This window comes from Erythrolamprus reginae, chromosome 2, assembly GCF_031021105.1.
Source record: "Erythrolamprus reginae isolate rEryReg1 chromosome 2, rEryReg1.hap1, whole genome shotgun sequence".
NCBI lineage: Eukaryota > Metazoa > Chordata > Lepidosauria > Squamata > Dipsadidae > Erythrolamprus > Erythrolamprus reginae.
Genome location: NC_091951.1, coordinates 203,526,790 through 203,543,114, shown reverse-complemented (window position 1 = coordinate 203,543,114; position 16,325 = coordinate 203,526,790). Strand labels below are relative to the sequence as shown.

General features: G+C 40.1%; 1 protein-coding gene across 2 annotated transcripts in view; it reads left to right on the top strand.

The window, feature by feature from the left end:
- Window positions 1-16,325, top strand: part of ATP2B3 (ATPase plasma membrane Ca2+ transporting 3) — a 103,379-nt gene that overhangs the window by 50,192 nt on the left and 36,862 nt on the right. For both annotated transcript variants that reach the window (XM_070741363.1, XM_070741362.1), the window contains 4 exons: window positions 2,188-2,367; window positions 4,208-4,295; window positions 4,513-4,619; window positions 12,609-12,800. In XM_070741363.1, coding sequence (XP_070597464.1) covers window positions 2,188-2,367; window positions 4,208-4,295; window positions 4,513-4,619; window positions 12,609-12,800 — 567 coding nt within the window. The remainder of the gene's footprint in view (window positions 1-2,187; window positions 2,368-4,207; window positions 4,296-4,512; window positions 4,620-12,608; window positions 12,801-16,325) is intronic.

The window sequence follows — 16,325 nt, the reverse complement described above, 5'->3', positions numbered from 1 at the left end:
TTTGCCAAAAACAAAGCACAGTTGCTTCAATTCTGTAATACAGAAAAAGTCAGAGTTGTCTAGAAATAACCCAGAATTAGGTTTCATAATAATGGTTTCATTTTCATTGCGAAAAATAGCAATAGCAACAGCATTTAGACTTATATACAACTTCATAGTGCTTTTACAGCCTCTCTAAGCTATTTACCAAGTCAGTCTATTTTCCCCACCAACCCGTGTCCTCGTTTTACTGACTTCAGAAAGAGGGAAGGCTGAATCAACCTTGAATTCCTAGCAGGTGGGCAGAATTAGCCTGCAATACTGCATTCTAACCACTGAACCATCACATGGGGGAATCCTGTTTTTAATCTTTGGTTACAAAGACAAGTTTGGAAAAGCTTAATACATTTTTGGAAGCCAGAGAGAATCTTGGGAAGTTGATAAAGGAGATTTCTATTGGTCAAGTCTATTCTGTGCCAAATAACAGCTCTCTCCCTTTTGCTAGCACTCATAAAATCAGCATAATGGCTTCAACTTTTTCAAAGACACGAAGCACTTTGCATGATAAAGTATTTGGATGTTAGTGCAGAGAACAAAGAACTAAGACATACATTTTAATTATCCTGTGCAAGGAAGCATTTTTGTTATTTTGTGCGAAAATAAGATAGAGCTTTGCATGGTGGATGGAGAACATGGTTAAATAGTGTGAAGTTAATGAACAGTTTTCTCTCACTATATACATATATAGATGGATTGTTTTCATCTTCAGTCTAATGACAATGAATCTCAACAGGAGATTCAGGAGAAAGTTTTTAAGATGGATAATATGTCTCCTATGCAGGATTGTGTCCTTCTGACATTAACCATCTATTTTAGTTCAGCATTGTGACTGTGACACAAGATCAGGATGTACAGTATGTGTAGATCTATCTTAGCAGCCTGAATGAGAAAAAAACAAAAATATGCGGAAGGTGGCCACTTTTACTTTAAAGAAAGACTTGGGTTATGAATTGGGGTTATCCCCCCTCCCCCGGCTTCTACTTTCCCCAAATTTGCTAGATGCTTCAGAGGTGAAATAGTAATTAACTTATTGTTCTGCCGGGCTCTCTGCTGGAGCCTCCCGAAAATTCAAGGGTACAAATTTCAGACACACACACGTTTGAAAATTCAAAACAATGTTCTTTATCCCAAAATTCAAAATAAACTAAGCACTCTTGTTATATTGCAAAGAGCACTCGTCCCAAAACAACGGGGTAGTCTGTACAATTTCCCTTAAGAAATCATTAAGTACTTAGCTAGCAGCTGTGAAGAAACTTCACACCCCTTCTTCTTCCAAAGAAGTGACACACACACACACACACACACACACACACACACGTTGCTCTGCTTTGTTTTCAAAGGCATGAAAAATCAACAAAGTCCAGAAATCAGCAACACAGGATTCCTGACGAACTGCGATCAGATACTCTTCCACAACAGCCAAACCCACATGCTGCTATTTATAGCAGCAGCCCTAATTACTGGAGCCCCACCCAAACACAGGTGACCGCTCTTATATCCTGTAATACGTCCTTATTTGGTCTCTTCTACGCATAATTCTGCGCTTGCCTGGGTCCAAAACGTCTTCATCTGAATCAATGGAAGATGAGGGAGATTGACTGCCTGGGCTGTATGCCAAGCCCCCTTCTTCCAAGTCACTCCCACCTTCTTCTTCGAGGAATCTAAACTCTGAACTGACTCTGTCGGCAATAACACAGGCCTGTGACATGTTGAAGTTTCCCCTGCATTCACCTCCACATTCCCTGGGGCAGGAGCTGGGCCAGAGCCAACCACAACACTGATGATAAGCAAATAACTATCTATGTGCATCTATTGAACATCACTGAAACTGAACACTCTATAAGTTCTATAGGTTTATAAGCTGATTTGTCTATCTACTTTCCTTCACTTTTCTTTCTTTTTTTCTTTGTATGTTTTGTTTGCTTAGATTGTTTTTTACATGTAGAAACTTAATAAAGATTTTTTTAAAGTCTAATGACTTTGGATATGAATCCAGCAAAAAAAAAAAAAAAATCTGAATATGTTTTGGAAATATAAAGCTGAGATTCCCAATCTGAATATCAGATTCAATAGACAATCTAGAAGTGTGTGTTACATCATAAGCAATCAATGCCTTTAATTTGAATATACCGCGTGTTGATTTTCCAGGTGCCGGAGGCCATCCGCAAGTGCCAGCGTGCTGGCATCACTGTCCGTATGGTGACAGGAGACAACATCAATACAGCTCGGGCCATTGCTGCCAAATGTGGCATCATCCAACCAGGGGAGGACTTCTTGTGTCTGGAGGGAAAGGACTTCAACCGAAGGATCCGCAATGAGAAGGGAGAGGTATCTAAGAAGCTTTTGCTTTTATTTTTATTTTTTTAAAGGTGCTACTCCAAAGTCAGGGAGATAAGTTCTGAAAAAGCAGCTTTCCTCCTCAAAGGGCTTGCTCGAATGGAAATTCATTTGGAGATCAGGAAGAGAATTCCCCCTTAAAAAAACCATGAGGCCTTCAATTTGAACAAATCTCAGTTTTTCATGAACTCCAGTCATCGGGAAGATTCCCTTCACCTTTAAAAAAAGAAAATCCCCACAAACAAAAAATTCTCATACCAGAGAGACAAGCTCTGCTCCTTTCTGTTGATTGCCATGCTATTTCTAGACCAGTGTTTCCCAACCTTGGCCACTTGAAGATATTTGAACTTCAACTCCCAGAATTCCCCAGCCAGCGAATGCTGGCTGGGGAATTCTGGGAGTTGAAGTCCAAATATCTTCAAGTGACCAGGGTTGGGAAACACTGGTCTAGACTACCAATCTCAGGGTTGGCATGCCGGAAGCCAGAAAATCTTCCTGTTTCCAACCTGGTCTTCCGGTTTCTGGCGTGCATGTTTATGCAAAGACCAATTGGTCAGCAAACATGCATGTGCTGGAAACCAGAAGATCATCTTCTCAACGTGCACATGCACATTGGGTAGTTACTCTTCTGGTTTCCGGCACTTCTGTGCATGTGAAGACCAGCTGGCCGGTGCACCAGAACCCTGATAAGCAATGGCTCACATGCCTAGAGAGAGGGCTCTACATGCCACTTCCGGCATATGTGCCATAGGTTTACCAACATGGACCTATCTCATTCTACAACATAGGAGAAAGGATGTCACTCTGTTTACCTTTGATGGCCCAACCATTTGATATTGCAATTAGCAAAAGATGGCGATGAGTGTCAGGCTTGGGAAAAACTGTCCCAGCACCATTTGGAGAAAGGCTTTATCCCCTGTACCACCTATCGGCTGAGACAATTGTAAGCAATGGCCAGATTCAGAATTTCCATACTAAGGTTTTATAGCACCTCCTGAGTATCATCCAGCCATCCTAGAAATGTTATAAAACCTGAGTGCATTATTCTGGCCAATGATGGTTGGATGGCTCCAGAAGATGCTATAAATCAATGGTGCAGAAATGAGCTAAGGCAACATATTATTATTATTTATTATTTATTGGATTTGTATGCCACCCCTCTCCGTAGCCCCGTCCCTCTCGGGGCGGCTAACAACAATGATAAAAAACAACATGTAACAATCCAATCAATAAAACAACTAAAAACCCTTATTATAAAACCAAACATACACACAAACATACCATGCATAACTTGTAATGGCCTAGGGCTAGGCGGAAGGAATATCTTAACTCCCCCATGCCTGGCGGCATAAGTGAGTCTTGAGTAGTTTACGAAAGACAGGGAGGGTGGGGGCAGTTCTAATCTCCAGGGGGAGTTGGTTCCAGAGGGCCGGGGCCGCCACAGAGAAGGCTCTTCCCCTGGGGCCCGCCAAACAACATTGTTTAGTCGACGGGACCCGGAGAAGGCCAACTCTGTGGGATCTTATCGGTCGCTGGGATTCGTGCGGTAGCAGGCGGTTCCGGAAGTAATCTGGTCCAATGCCATGTAGGGCTTTAAAGGTCATGACCAACACTTTAAATTGTGACTGGAAACTGATCGGCAGCCAATGCAAGCCACAGAGTGTTGAAGAAACGTGGGCGAATCTTGGAAGCCCCAAGACGACTCTCGCGGCCGCGTTCTGCACGATCTGAAGTTTCCGAACACTTTTCAAAGGTAGCCCCATGTAGAGAGCATTGCTATGTTCTTCCTATGTTCTCTTGTACTACACATACTACTTATCTATATTTATAGATAGAACAAGAACGTATTGATAGAATCTGGCCAAAGCTGCGAGTTCTGGCTCGATCATCACCTACCGATAAGCACACCCTGGTGAAAGGTAAGGTCCCACCAATCTCTTCGTCCTCAGTCAAAACGGGGTGGTGGGAACTAGGATTCCCGGGATTTGGATTTATTTCCTGTTCCAAATCAAACTCCAGATATGCGGGCCAGAATTTTCTCTGAAAGCATGTCCACCTAACGATGCAAACAGCCCTGGGATGTATTTGGACGGTAGCCCACTCGCCACTAGCTAACTCACATTCTTGACCTTCAAGGCATCATTGACAGCACTATTGGGGACCAGCGCCAGGTAGTCGCTGTCACTGGGGATGGAACGAACGATGGACCCGCGCTCAAGAAGGCCGATGTGGGCTTTGCCATGGTAAGAGGAGTTGAACTGAATTCCCTCCCCTGTGTCCACAGGGACATCCACTTCACAGGGAACTAGGGTGAAGACAAACATAATATAAAAAGAGAGCTCACAGCATGTCCTTCATCTGTGGGATGAGCCCAGCATCCTCCTGGCGTCGCAGCTGCAGTGACAGATGTACGTACTAGTTAACTCAATACTGGCCCAGCAGCCATCAGTCCTTCCTTTCCCCCTATGCGTGGTACAGGCGGTCTCCCTTCTCAGAAGGCAAGCAAGTGCTGTATGTATGACTATCTGCTTATTGCCATTTTCCGTGGAAATGAACACAAATTGCATGAGGGGCCTGGTGGGGAGGGAGGGGCCAGGGAGACATCATAGGCATCATTCAACGCTGCGTGCATAAGCAATTTCTGCAGATTTACCAAGGGTTTTTTTCAGGATTTGACCTTGCAGATGAGCAGGTGACCTTGAACTGAAAAAGAGAGGGCCCAGGACCAAGGTAGCCTGCTACTCTGTATCAACGTTTGATGCCAAAGTTATAAATTAAATGGATTGCATCCAACTTAAAGAGCTCAGCCATGGGAAACCATTAGCTAATTTAAATGTCAATCAAATGCTTGGAGCTGGAACTTTTAAAAAAAGATTAATGACTACAAGCTCAATAAGCACCATCCAGCCCATTCCTACTGACCATCAATAAAGTTCTGGGTAAGCAGGAGCCAGTCTATAATATGAGAGCGGAGGAAATATTGGAAAGTGTGGCTCTGTGGTTGTTGTTTTTTCCCAGATCAGGAGCAGTGATGTCATTTCCATCACTGCGCCTTCCTTTCTCTGGCAAGTAAGCAATTTGATAACAAGCATTTAAAAATTTCTTATTCTTTCTGCCAGATATTCATACAGGAAGTCAAAGGAATAAACAGAACAAGTGCTGATTAGATGTTTCCTTTCTTGCGTGGGATTTCTACTTCAAACTGGATCCTTGGCAAATTACTTAGAAATCTAGCTTAAAACCCTAAAGATTTATTTCAAAGAGCTGACGAACTTTAGGTTGGTTTGTTTTTTTTAGTCAGAATATGTTATCAATTGAACCAATTCAATGCAAAATGAGCACGACTGCTCATTTCAATTGAGCTTAGTCTGAGGTAAATATGCATAGAATTACATACCTACTTCATTGGATATAAAGTTGTTGATATCTGTGTATATTTATGGTCAATATGGTTTTATGTAGTTCCAAATTACCACTTTACCTGTGAGTGCTGAGTGAATATTTATTTATTTTTATTATTTTTATTTGTTTTGTCCAATACACAATGAGGGTTTTAGTGGATATGTGTGTGTGTGTGTGTGTGTGTGTAGATTGTTCTGAGTTCGGGTTTTGCCCCGTGTAATATTTTGATATAATATATAATGTAATATATACCCACTAAAACCGTCATTGTGTATTGGACAATCCAGATTCCTAAGTATACCCATGCAATTAAATCCATGTGACCCTCATCATGTATTTTACTATGTATGTATATAGTAAAATACATGATGAGGGTTATAGAGGAGATACTCATAGTAAAATATATCTAAGAAAGAATAGAAAAGAAGATATAGTAATAGAACATATCAATGAAAGAATAGAAGAAGAGATATAGGAATAGAAGAAAGGTATAGGAGATATAGGAGAGCAATAGGACAGGGGACGGAAGGCACTCTAGTGCACTTGTACTCGCCCCTTACTGACCTCTTAGGAATCTGGATAAGTCAACCATAGATAATCTAAGGGTAAATTGTTGGGGGTTTGGGGATGACACTATGGGGTCCGGTAATGAGTTCCACACTTCGACAACTATGTTTATAATTGACAAGATTCCAGTGATAAATATGTTTATAATTGACAAGATTCCAATGCTCTCTGAGGTCTTTTTGGTCTTTTTTTCATTGGTTGATTAATGATATTGGATGGTTGGATGGTTCAGGTGGGAAATTGTGGCAGGTTGAGCATGTTCTTTTGGATTGTTATGTAGGTTGAGTTTGGTCTTTGGCGTCACACGAATTTCATTGCATGGGTATACTGTGTATATACATACAATGAAAATAAAGTATGTATGTATGTATGTATGTATGTATGTATGTATGTATGTATGTATGTATGTATGTATGCATTTAATTATTTATTTGTAGAAAGTGGGATAATGGAGATTGCAGGAGAATTGAAGCTTGCAAGATTCTGTTAAGGTAGCCTTAAAGTAAAGTAAGACTGGCTGCATCACAATTTTGTACAGTGTATGCTAACAATGCTTTAGGGTAGCTTCAGTTAGGGTTGGGTTGAAAACAGTTGCCTCATTTGTATAAAACAACAAAACCTCAACATCTGGTCACCTTGATTCCTCATTCTGATTTCGCTTTATGTTATCATGGCCTGTTGACTATACATTGATGCTGTGATACCATCATGTAAGTTCTAGGAATCCTGATTGAAATCTCTAAGCTAAAAAGGTAGAAACATGTTTGTTTGTTTGTTTGTTTGTTTGTTTGTTTGTTTGTTTGTTTGTTTAAGATTCCAAAAAGCCTGCTGACTGAGAAATATGAGAAATAGGACTTATTTTTTGGTTGTTATATATTTATAACTCACTCCTATCAAGGTCAGCACTAAACACATAGAAATCTTCTGAACACCTGGTCACAAACTGGTATACCAAAATAACAATGATGACACTATTTCTTCCCCTTTTATGAAAGTGGGGTGATGATAGTATTTTAGAAGGGGTCAAGATTGGAATTTTATTTATTTATTAGATTTGTATGCCGCCCTTCTCCGAGGATTTTAGCAGACATTTATTTTTGTTGGGGATTTTTTTTAAACGTGAAATTGAAATTATCAGTGGAAAATATTGTGACAAAGGCCAGCAATACTTGTAACCTAGTTTATTTTCCTGGCCTTTAGAAGAACCTCTTTAAATAGGGTTCAGTATATTTTGTACATGAAAAAGAATTCCTGGTAAAAATGCCAGGAATAACTTTAATTTTTATTAGTTTTATTAATGCCACCGTTATAAGTGCCTCAAGGTGGCAAATATGCATACAACTCCTTCCTGCCCCTATTTACTCCACCAGGGCAACCCTATGGTGGACTTGGGCTGAGAGAATATGACTAGCCTAAAGTCACCTAGCCAGCTTTCATGCCTAAGGCCGTATAGTAAAGTATATATTATGAAGTTTGCTGTGTGATTGTTCTTTGGGGAGGTGGAATAGTTTGATACACTTTATTTTCCAGTCCACTGAACAATTGTACCTTTTCACTTGATAAATAGGCTCCAGGAAATTAAGCCCTGAGGAGATCATAAGATGAATGATGGAGAATTTGTGTAGCTGCCAAGCAGTTCCTTCTTCTCCACCTCTTTTTCTCATATCGCTTAGCCCGATAAAAATGTTCTGGGAAATTCAAAAGCTTGCATACTTTTTTGTGCTGATTTGGTCTTGATTTCTTTAGTGACTAGAAATTCTCTAAAATGCCAATGGGTGTTTTCTTCCCTTTGCAGAATTGTTTGAATTTACAATTCAATAATACAAAACATGTCTGATTGGGAAGAAAAGGTGACATGGAAATATTTCAGGTGGGGGACTATGAAAAACATTTTTGAAGTGTTTTCCTGGCAATTGTTGAAACAAAGCTTGTATGTCATACTTTGTAAAAGTATGGTATTGATAAACAAGAGAAGTTTTGTAATTATAATACAGCTGGCTAGCAACTGTAAACATTGCCCTTGAGATTCAGATGCCTTGTAGCTGCAGAGCACTTGGAACAAAGGGAATGGAGAATTGGAGGAGAGGAGATGAGAGGGAAGGCAGGGGTAGATACGTTAGGAGGGGACTATACTTATAGATGCTGTGAATGCTGATCTCTTAGCACTTTTAATACCATCAACCATGGCATTCTTCTGGACTGGCTGTGCAGGTTGGGAGTGGGAGGCACTGTGCTACAGTTGCTCCCTTCCTTTCTCAGTGGTCATTCCTAATTATTGCTAAGAGTGGGGAAGTCATATCTGCAGCTCTCACCTATGGGGTGCCTCAAGGTTCAACCATCTTATCCCTTCTCTTTAACATCTACATGAAACCATTGGTGAAGTCTGGTTAGTTGGTTGGTTGGTTGGTTGATTGATTGATTGATTGATTGATTGATTGGAATTGAAGGGGACCTTGCAGGTCATCAAGTCCAACCCCCTGCTCAAGTAGGAAACCCTACACCACCCCAACCAGATGGCAGTCTAATTTTCTTTTGAATGTGTCAAGTGATGGGGCGTTCACAACCTCTGCTGGCAGGCTGTTCCACTGGTTGATCACTCTCACTGTCAGAAAGTTCTTCCTTATTTCCAGGTTGAATCTCTCCTTGGTCAGTTTCCATCCATTGCTCCTGGTCTGGCCCTCTGGTGCCCTGGAAAATAGTGTGACCCCCTCTTCTCTGTGGCAACCCCTCAAATATCTGCATACTGCTATTATGTCCCCTCTGGCCCCCCTTTTTGCTAAACTATCCATGCCCAGTTCCAGCAACATCTCTTCATATGTCTTGGTTTCCAGTCCCCTTATCATTATAGTTGCTATTTTCTGTACTTTCTGTAGAGTTTCAATGTCCTTTTTGTAGTGGAGTGACCAAAATTGAATGCAGTACTCTAGATGTGGTCAGACTAGGGCATTATAGAGTGGTATTAATATGTCAGTTCAGGGTTCAGTATTATCACTAAGATAGAACAGAACTCTATTTTAGTAATTAACTAATAACAGTGTTATCATCGCTATGCTGATTCATACCCAATTGTACATCTCAACTTGAGTGGTGCAGTTGACGCTGCCAATGTAGTGGCCCTGTATCTAGAGGCATTCAGCTCTGGATGGGGAGGAACAGACTCAACCCTGACAAGAGTGAATGACTAAGGCTGAGTTGATTTCATCTTAAGTCTTGCTTGGTGTTACACCTCACCATCCAAGAGTATTGGACAATTTGAGGGGGGCCTGTTCTCATGGAGTTGTAGCCTTTCTGGTCACCTTGCAATTGAACTATTGCAATGAACTCTACATGGGTTTCCTGAAGCCTAACTAGTCCAAAATGCAGTGGTGCAAGTAGAAATGGGTGCCTCCATTACACCTCTGTATCATCACTACTTTAAGGAGCTGCATTGGTTACCAGCTGGTTTCCAGTTGCAATTCAAGTGTTGCACATCAGCTATAAACCCTTTCATGAGACAAGGCCTGGTTATTTGCGTGAGCAGCTATCTCTGATAGTTTCTTGCCTGTCTGGAACAATTGGACAGAGTGAATGTGTTCCAGTTCTTTCAGTTAAATGTTATCATTTTGTGGGATTTAAAACGTATGCCTTCTCTGTTGTGGTGCTTTCCCTTTGGGACATCATAACCCCATAAGTACATGTGGATCCCACCTTTAAATGTTCTATAAATTTCTAACAACCTGATTCTCTTCCTAGATTTGGGATTAGAGAGTTTGTGGAATCCCTGGCATTCTTTGGTTACGTGTGTGGTTTTGTCTAGGCCCGTGATGGCAAAACTATGGCACGCATCCCACAGGTGGCACTCAGAGCCATATCTGAGGATACGTGAGGTGTTGCCCTATGTCAGCTCCAGCACACATGGTTTTCATGTGGACAGCAGTGGGAGGCCGTTTTTGCCCTCCCCAGGCTTCAGGAAAGCCTCCAGAGCCTGTGGATGGTGAAAATCAGACCCAACAGGCCTACCGGAACTTCAGAAATGAACTTCCAGTAGTCCCGTTGGGCCATTTTTCACCGTCCATATGTTTCAAGAAAGCCTGAAGTATGGGGAAGGCAAAAAATAACCCAATGGGCCTACCAGAAGTCCAAAGGTTTCAGTGAGGCCTGCCTGTATGGCATTATCTTGTGAATGTGTGCACCCTTTTGGCACCCAAGAAAAAAAAAAAAGGTTCGCCATCACTGGTCTAGGGTTTCTTGTTTTTCTTTTATATTATGCATTATTTTAAAACTGCAAATCACCCAGAGTCATTTTGGAGTTGCTATTCTAGAATACAGAATTGGGTTCCTTGTTCTTGATGCATTCAAATGTGTGTGTATGCATGACTCTGTATTTGTATCAAAGATTCTGTTTCTCTTCTTATTCAAGTTTTCCTGGCTGGCTGGTTGGCTAGCTAATTATCTTTCTTAGCTTTGTAGAATACAATGCAGTTTTATCTCTCTTTTTTTTCTTTAATGTGTGATTCTAACTCTGGTAGCATCTTTTCCAGCTAACACATTTTTTAAAAATCAGCTTTCGTAAATGATAGTTCACTTCATCAGAATAATGGAGTAGCTAAACTGATGTAGTACTTAAATTGAGGGGGAGGAAGGAAAAGAAGCACCACCCCAATTTAAATGCTGCATCTATTTAACCACTCCACACTTCTGATGAAATAGTTCACAAAAACCTATGCTTTTTAATAAAGTGTCTTAGTTGGAAAAGGTGCTACCAAACTTTTTAAATTTTGGCTACCATAGATTAACATGGTTCTCCTCCTACAGTGTTTACTGGAGAACGTAAGGAAAGAAATGCAGCAAATAAATCAGGAGCTGGTGCTTATTTCGTTGCATGGATATACTGTGTATATACATACAATGACAATGAAGTATTTATTTTATTTTATTTATTTATTTCTCCTAAATAAGAGGTGATGTTGGTAGAGAGAGAGCAGAGGAGAGAAAAGGGAACGACTAGTGGGTGGGGAGAAGAATGAGGGATACCCAGCAACACCTGTGGGAAATCTCTAGCAGGTATATTTTATAGGACCAATCAAACCTAGCTGTCTTCTTGAAGGGAAGGAGTATACAACCAATAATAATATGTCACGCTGTCTCAACCCACACATCTTGGTCCAGAAAAAGCTCTGCCCAAATTTCAGCAGACAGTATTTGATTTAGATGTACAAAACAAGTCAAAACCTTTCTACCACAACTCTAGAGACTTTGACCTCTAAACATTGTGGTCATCCTGTCCCTAGTCCTCATTAGAATAGAATTGAACAGAACAGAATAGAATTCTTTATTGGCCAAATGTGATTGGACACACAAGGAATTTGTCTTTGTTGCATATGCTCTCAGTGTACATAAAGGAAAATACATTTGTAAAGAACCATGAGGTGCAACACTGAATGATTGTCATAGGAGTCAAGTAAGCAATCAGGAAACAATATTAATAAAAATCTTAAGGATACAAGCAACATGTTACCATCATACAGTCATAAGTGGGAGGAGGTGGGTGATAGGAATGATGAGAAAAAACTAATAGTAATAGTAGTGCAGACTTAGTAAATAGTTCGATAGTGGCGAGGGAATTGTTTGTTTAGCAAAGTGATGGCGTTTGGGGAAAAATGTTGTTGTTTCTAGTTAAAAGGGAGTTCACATTGGCAAGATCACTTATTAAGAATGCCTACCCATGTGTTGAGTGATGGAGGTTAAGGCACTTGTACATGTTTCATTGATTTGCCCTTTATACCTGACCTAGTGTGCAGACTTAATTTATCCCACTACTTAGCCAATGCTTGGGCTGGTCCTAATCAGAGATTGCAAGTGTTTTAATTAAACAAACAGTCTCTAGTGAAATCTCCAGGAACATTGCCATTTTCTCCCCATTTACTGTTAGGAGGAACTGGGTTTGAGCTCTGTCAAGGAAATAATAGATTTTGATCAACATGCTAGCTAATAGAGTTTGATTCTATTATGATTTCTGTCCTGGTTTTATTGCTTTCAGGAATATTGTTACGTTATAATGTAGATTTCCAGTCTACAACCATACAGCAAATCAATAAGTAAACCTAAATAAATGCACGGTTTTTAATTGGCATAGGGTTAGCAGTGGATGAATTGGATCACTGAAAATACTATTAGAACACACAACTGCTGGCATCATTAGAGTCCTTATGAGAACAGGGAGGGGGAGTTGCCCATCGCGAAAAGAAGAATGCACCAACACTCTACTTTTGTGTCATCCTCAGGGCATAGCAGGCACCGATGTGGCGAAAGAGGCCTCTGACATCATCCTGACTGATGACAATTTCTCCAGCATCGTCAAGGCGGTGATGTGGGGTCGCAATGTTTACGACAGCATCTCCAAATTCCTGCAGTTCCAGCTCACTGTCAATGTGGTGGCCGTCATCGTAGCCTTCACCGGGGCCTGCATCACCCAGGTGGGCTGCGTTGCAAAGTGGAGCAGTAAATGGAAGATGGAGGCCTGGACGGTCTAGAAATTGGGAAAATACACAATGGGGATACACAATGGAATGATCTGTTCCAGCTGTTTCTCACATCCCAGGTGGAAAAGTATGTGAGTGTGTGTCTTAGATGACTGTATAGAAAATGAATATTCAAAGATGAGAGAGATTAAGAGAAGGAGAGGTAATCCTTCATCAAATCATGATAACATATTTAGAACCGTAAATTTAGAAAGAGGCACTAAGCCAACAAATCCATATCCACGCAAGAATGCAAAAAGATTCCCAACCGAGGGCTGTTCAATGCAAGTCCCATTGCCTCCCTGAGTAATTAGTTTCACCACTGAATTTCTCTTACTGCTAAGAAGTCTTTCCAATTCTTCAGTTGAAATTTCCCTTTGTGTAATTTAAATGATCCATTAATCTTCCCTCTGGGATGATAGAGAACAGGTTTTAGTATTCTTCTGTGCAACATCATCTTGGAGTGTTCCAATTAATGAGAACACAATACATTTCATGGAACACATTTCATGGAGAAACCCTTGTAGTTGATATGGCAAGAGTTAGTACATTCCAACAACTCTCTGACCTCTGCCTAACCTAATTTTTTACCTTTTGACTGAAGAAGTTACTTGGATGAGTAACAAAAACGTCTCAGTTTAAGAAACTTTGGCCCTGTTGCCATGATTTAACATTTTGTTTTTGACCTGGATGATTGTGTCTTCATTTACATAGTAAAACTACATTCTCATATTTGGCTGGGGGCCAAATATGTGATCCACATTTGTGATCCACATTCTGGTAAGCTTGCTGGGAAAATTCTGGGAGTTGAAATCCACCCACCCTAATATTGCTAAGGTTAAGAAACATTGCTCTATGGTAAAATTCCCTGATGTCAAGGACCATACACGGCCTGAACAACAGTCAATGGACAATGAAGTTAGCTTAAAATTGTCCCAAGATCTGACCAGGTCTTGGTTCAAGCCACACAACTGGTGATAGATACGTGGCATTATTAGGTGGAGGGGAGGGTTGCTCCCACACAATCTGTCATTTTCTGCAAATGATAATTTTGAGTAAAGCATTTCTAGCTAACAAATATGCATGCAGGCACATAAAAGCCAGCTACTTCTCACTCTTTTTTAAATGGATTTTTTTCTTTAAATTTAATAATAATAATAACAGGGTTGGAAGGGACCTTGGAGGTCTTCTAGTTCAACCCCCTGATTGGGCAGGAAACCCTACACCACTTCAGACCAATGATTATCCAATATCTTCTTTAAAACTTCCAGTATTGGAGCATTCACAACTTCTGGAGGCAAGCTGTTCCATGGATCAATTGTTCTAACTGTCAGGAAATTTCTCTTCAGTTCTAAGTGGCTTCTCTCCTTGATTAGTGTCCACAGATTGCTTTTTGTCCTGCCCTCAGGTGTTTTGGAGAATAGTTTGACTCCCCCTTCTTTCTGGCAGCCCCTGAGATATTGGAACACTGCTATCATGTCTCCCCTAGTCCTTCTTTTCATTAAACTAGACATACCCAGTTCCCGCAACCATTCTTCATATGTTTTAGCCTCCAGTCCCCTGATCATCTAAACCTAAAATAATTTAGGCTACACCTACAGTCAAACATGCTTCAGCTTCAATTAATGTGTGTTTATTGGGTCAGTCCATTTAAAGATTACATACTGGGTTGAGGAATACAAAACAGTATAGAGTCAAATAACCCTCGTGGATTTTAAAGCACAGATGCAAAGGATTTTTTAAAATGGCTTCATCATTCCCTTCTTTCATTAGACCTAGGATGAAGCTTGACTCTATTTTTTTTTGTATTTATTCCATTTTCTTTCCATTCTACCCTTCAATACTACTTCCAGGGCAATTTATAAAACCTATTTAAAATGCTAATAAAACTGAAAAGAAAGCCTTGGAAAATTAAAAAAAAACCTTAACACATCCCCTTCAGGTTGCCCTCTATGGGGTCTCAGATGATGAGGGCAAAATATGCTGTAGAAAATAGAAAGAAATAGGATACACTTAGTCCTTGACTTACAACAATTTGTTTGGTGACTGTTCAAAGTAATAACGGAACTGAAAAAAGTTTTTTATATGTATGACCCTTGGTCACATGATCAAAAATCAGATGCTTGATCTATATTTATGACAGTTTCAGTGGCCAGTGGTCATGTGATCACATTTGGGGCCTTCTGACGAGCAAAGTGAAATAGAGAAGCTAGATTCTTTTAAGAACTGTGTTACTAACTTAATAATTGCAGTGATTAACTTAACAACTGTGGCAAGCAAGGTCAAAATATAATGCAAAATTCACTTAACAAATGATTCACTTAGCAACAGAAATTTTGGGCTCAATTGTGGTCGTAAACTGAGCACAAGTACCTATATACTATATCCTAAATTGAACTTATAGAATGTAGAGTCTTTGCTTTTTAGTAATCCAAGAAACATTTTGAAACCTAAAGAATTAATAATTATCCTCTTGGTTGCAATGAGACAGATAGTAGCAAGTTCCTAGAAATCAGGAAAGGATCTGAATAACTATAAGATGACAGAGATGTTAGAAAATTACTCTAATAGCAAATCCAAATTTAAAAGATGGTAGTACTGTATGATGAAATACAAGATAATGATGAAATACAAGATGATTTTTAAAAGTATTTCATCTGGTTTAAACACAGACATAATGATTGTCTACTACCCATGTCCAGAATTCTAAATAATTTAATTAAATAAGGCTATTTATATTTTGCCTGTATACATACTCCACTGTATTATCATTTGTTCCCTGTTAATAAATTTAAATTTTAACACATTTTAAACAAACAGATGGTGAGGGCAGATGGATGAGACCTTCCAACATTATCATGACTATACAGGCAGTAAAGCAGAATTTTTTTTCAAGATATTTGATTCCTAAATTTCCTGCACTGGTCATAGCTTTCTCCAATGGAGTATCGGTCCAGGTGTGTGGCAAATCCCAGAATTCTGTCCCTAGAATAAGCCTTCAGAAAGAGGCATCTCCCAACTCCTTCCTTATCAGTGAAAATATGTAGCTGAGAGAGAGAGGGCGGGGAGAGGGAGAGAGAGAGAGGAAGAAGGAGAGGGAGAGAGAATGAATGTATTTGTTTTCAAAACAGTGTTGATTCCTGGTGAAAGCCTGGATAAGTCCCTGCTGTTTTCTTGATAAGATTTTCACAAGTAGCTTGGCCTTGTCACCTTCTTAAGAGACAAGAGTGAGTGGACTGACCTAAGATCACCCAGCCAGATTTGTACCTAGGGCAGGTCTAGAATTTATGCTCCAGCCTGGTGTGTTAACCACCACATCAAACTGTCTCTTTCCATAATATCTATTGGGCTATAAAGTGGTTGGATGTTGGGAAATAGTTGAATTACCGGAATGCTTCCAACACTGTCCATTTCATCTCAGCGCATCTTACCAAAGAGACTGTGAGAATCAAGCTTGGAGAGAAAATTAATTTGGGGTTA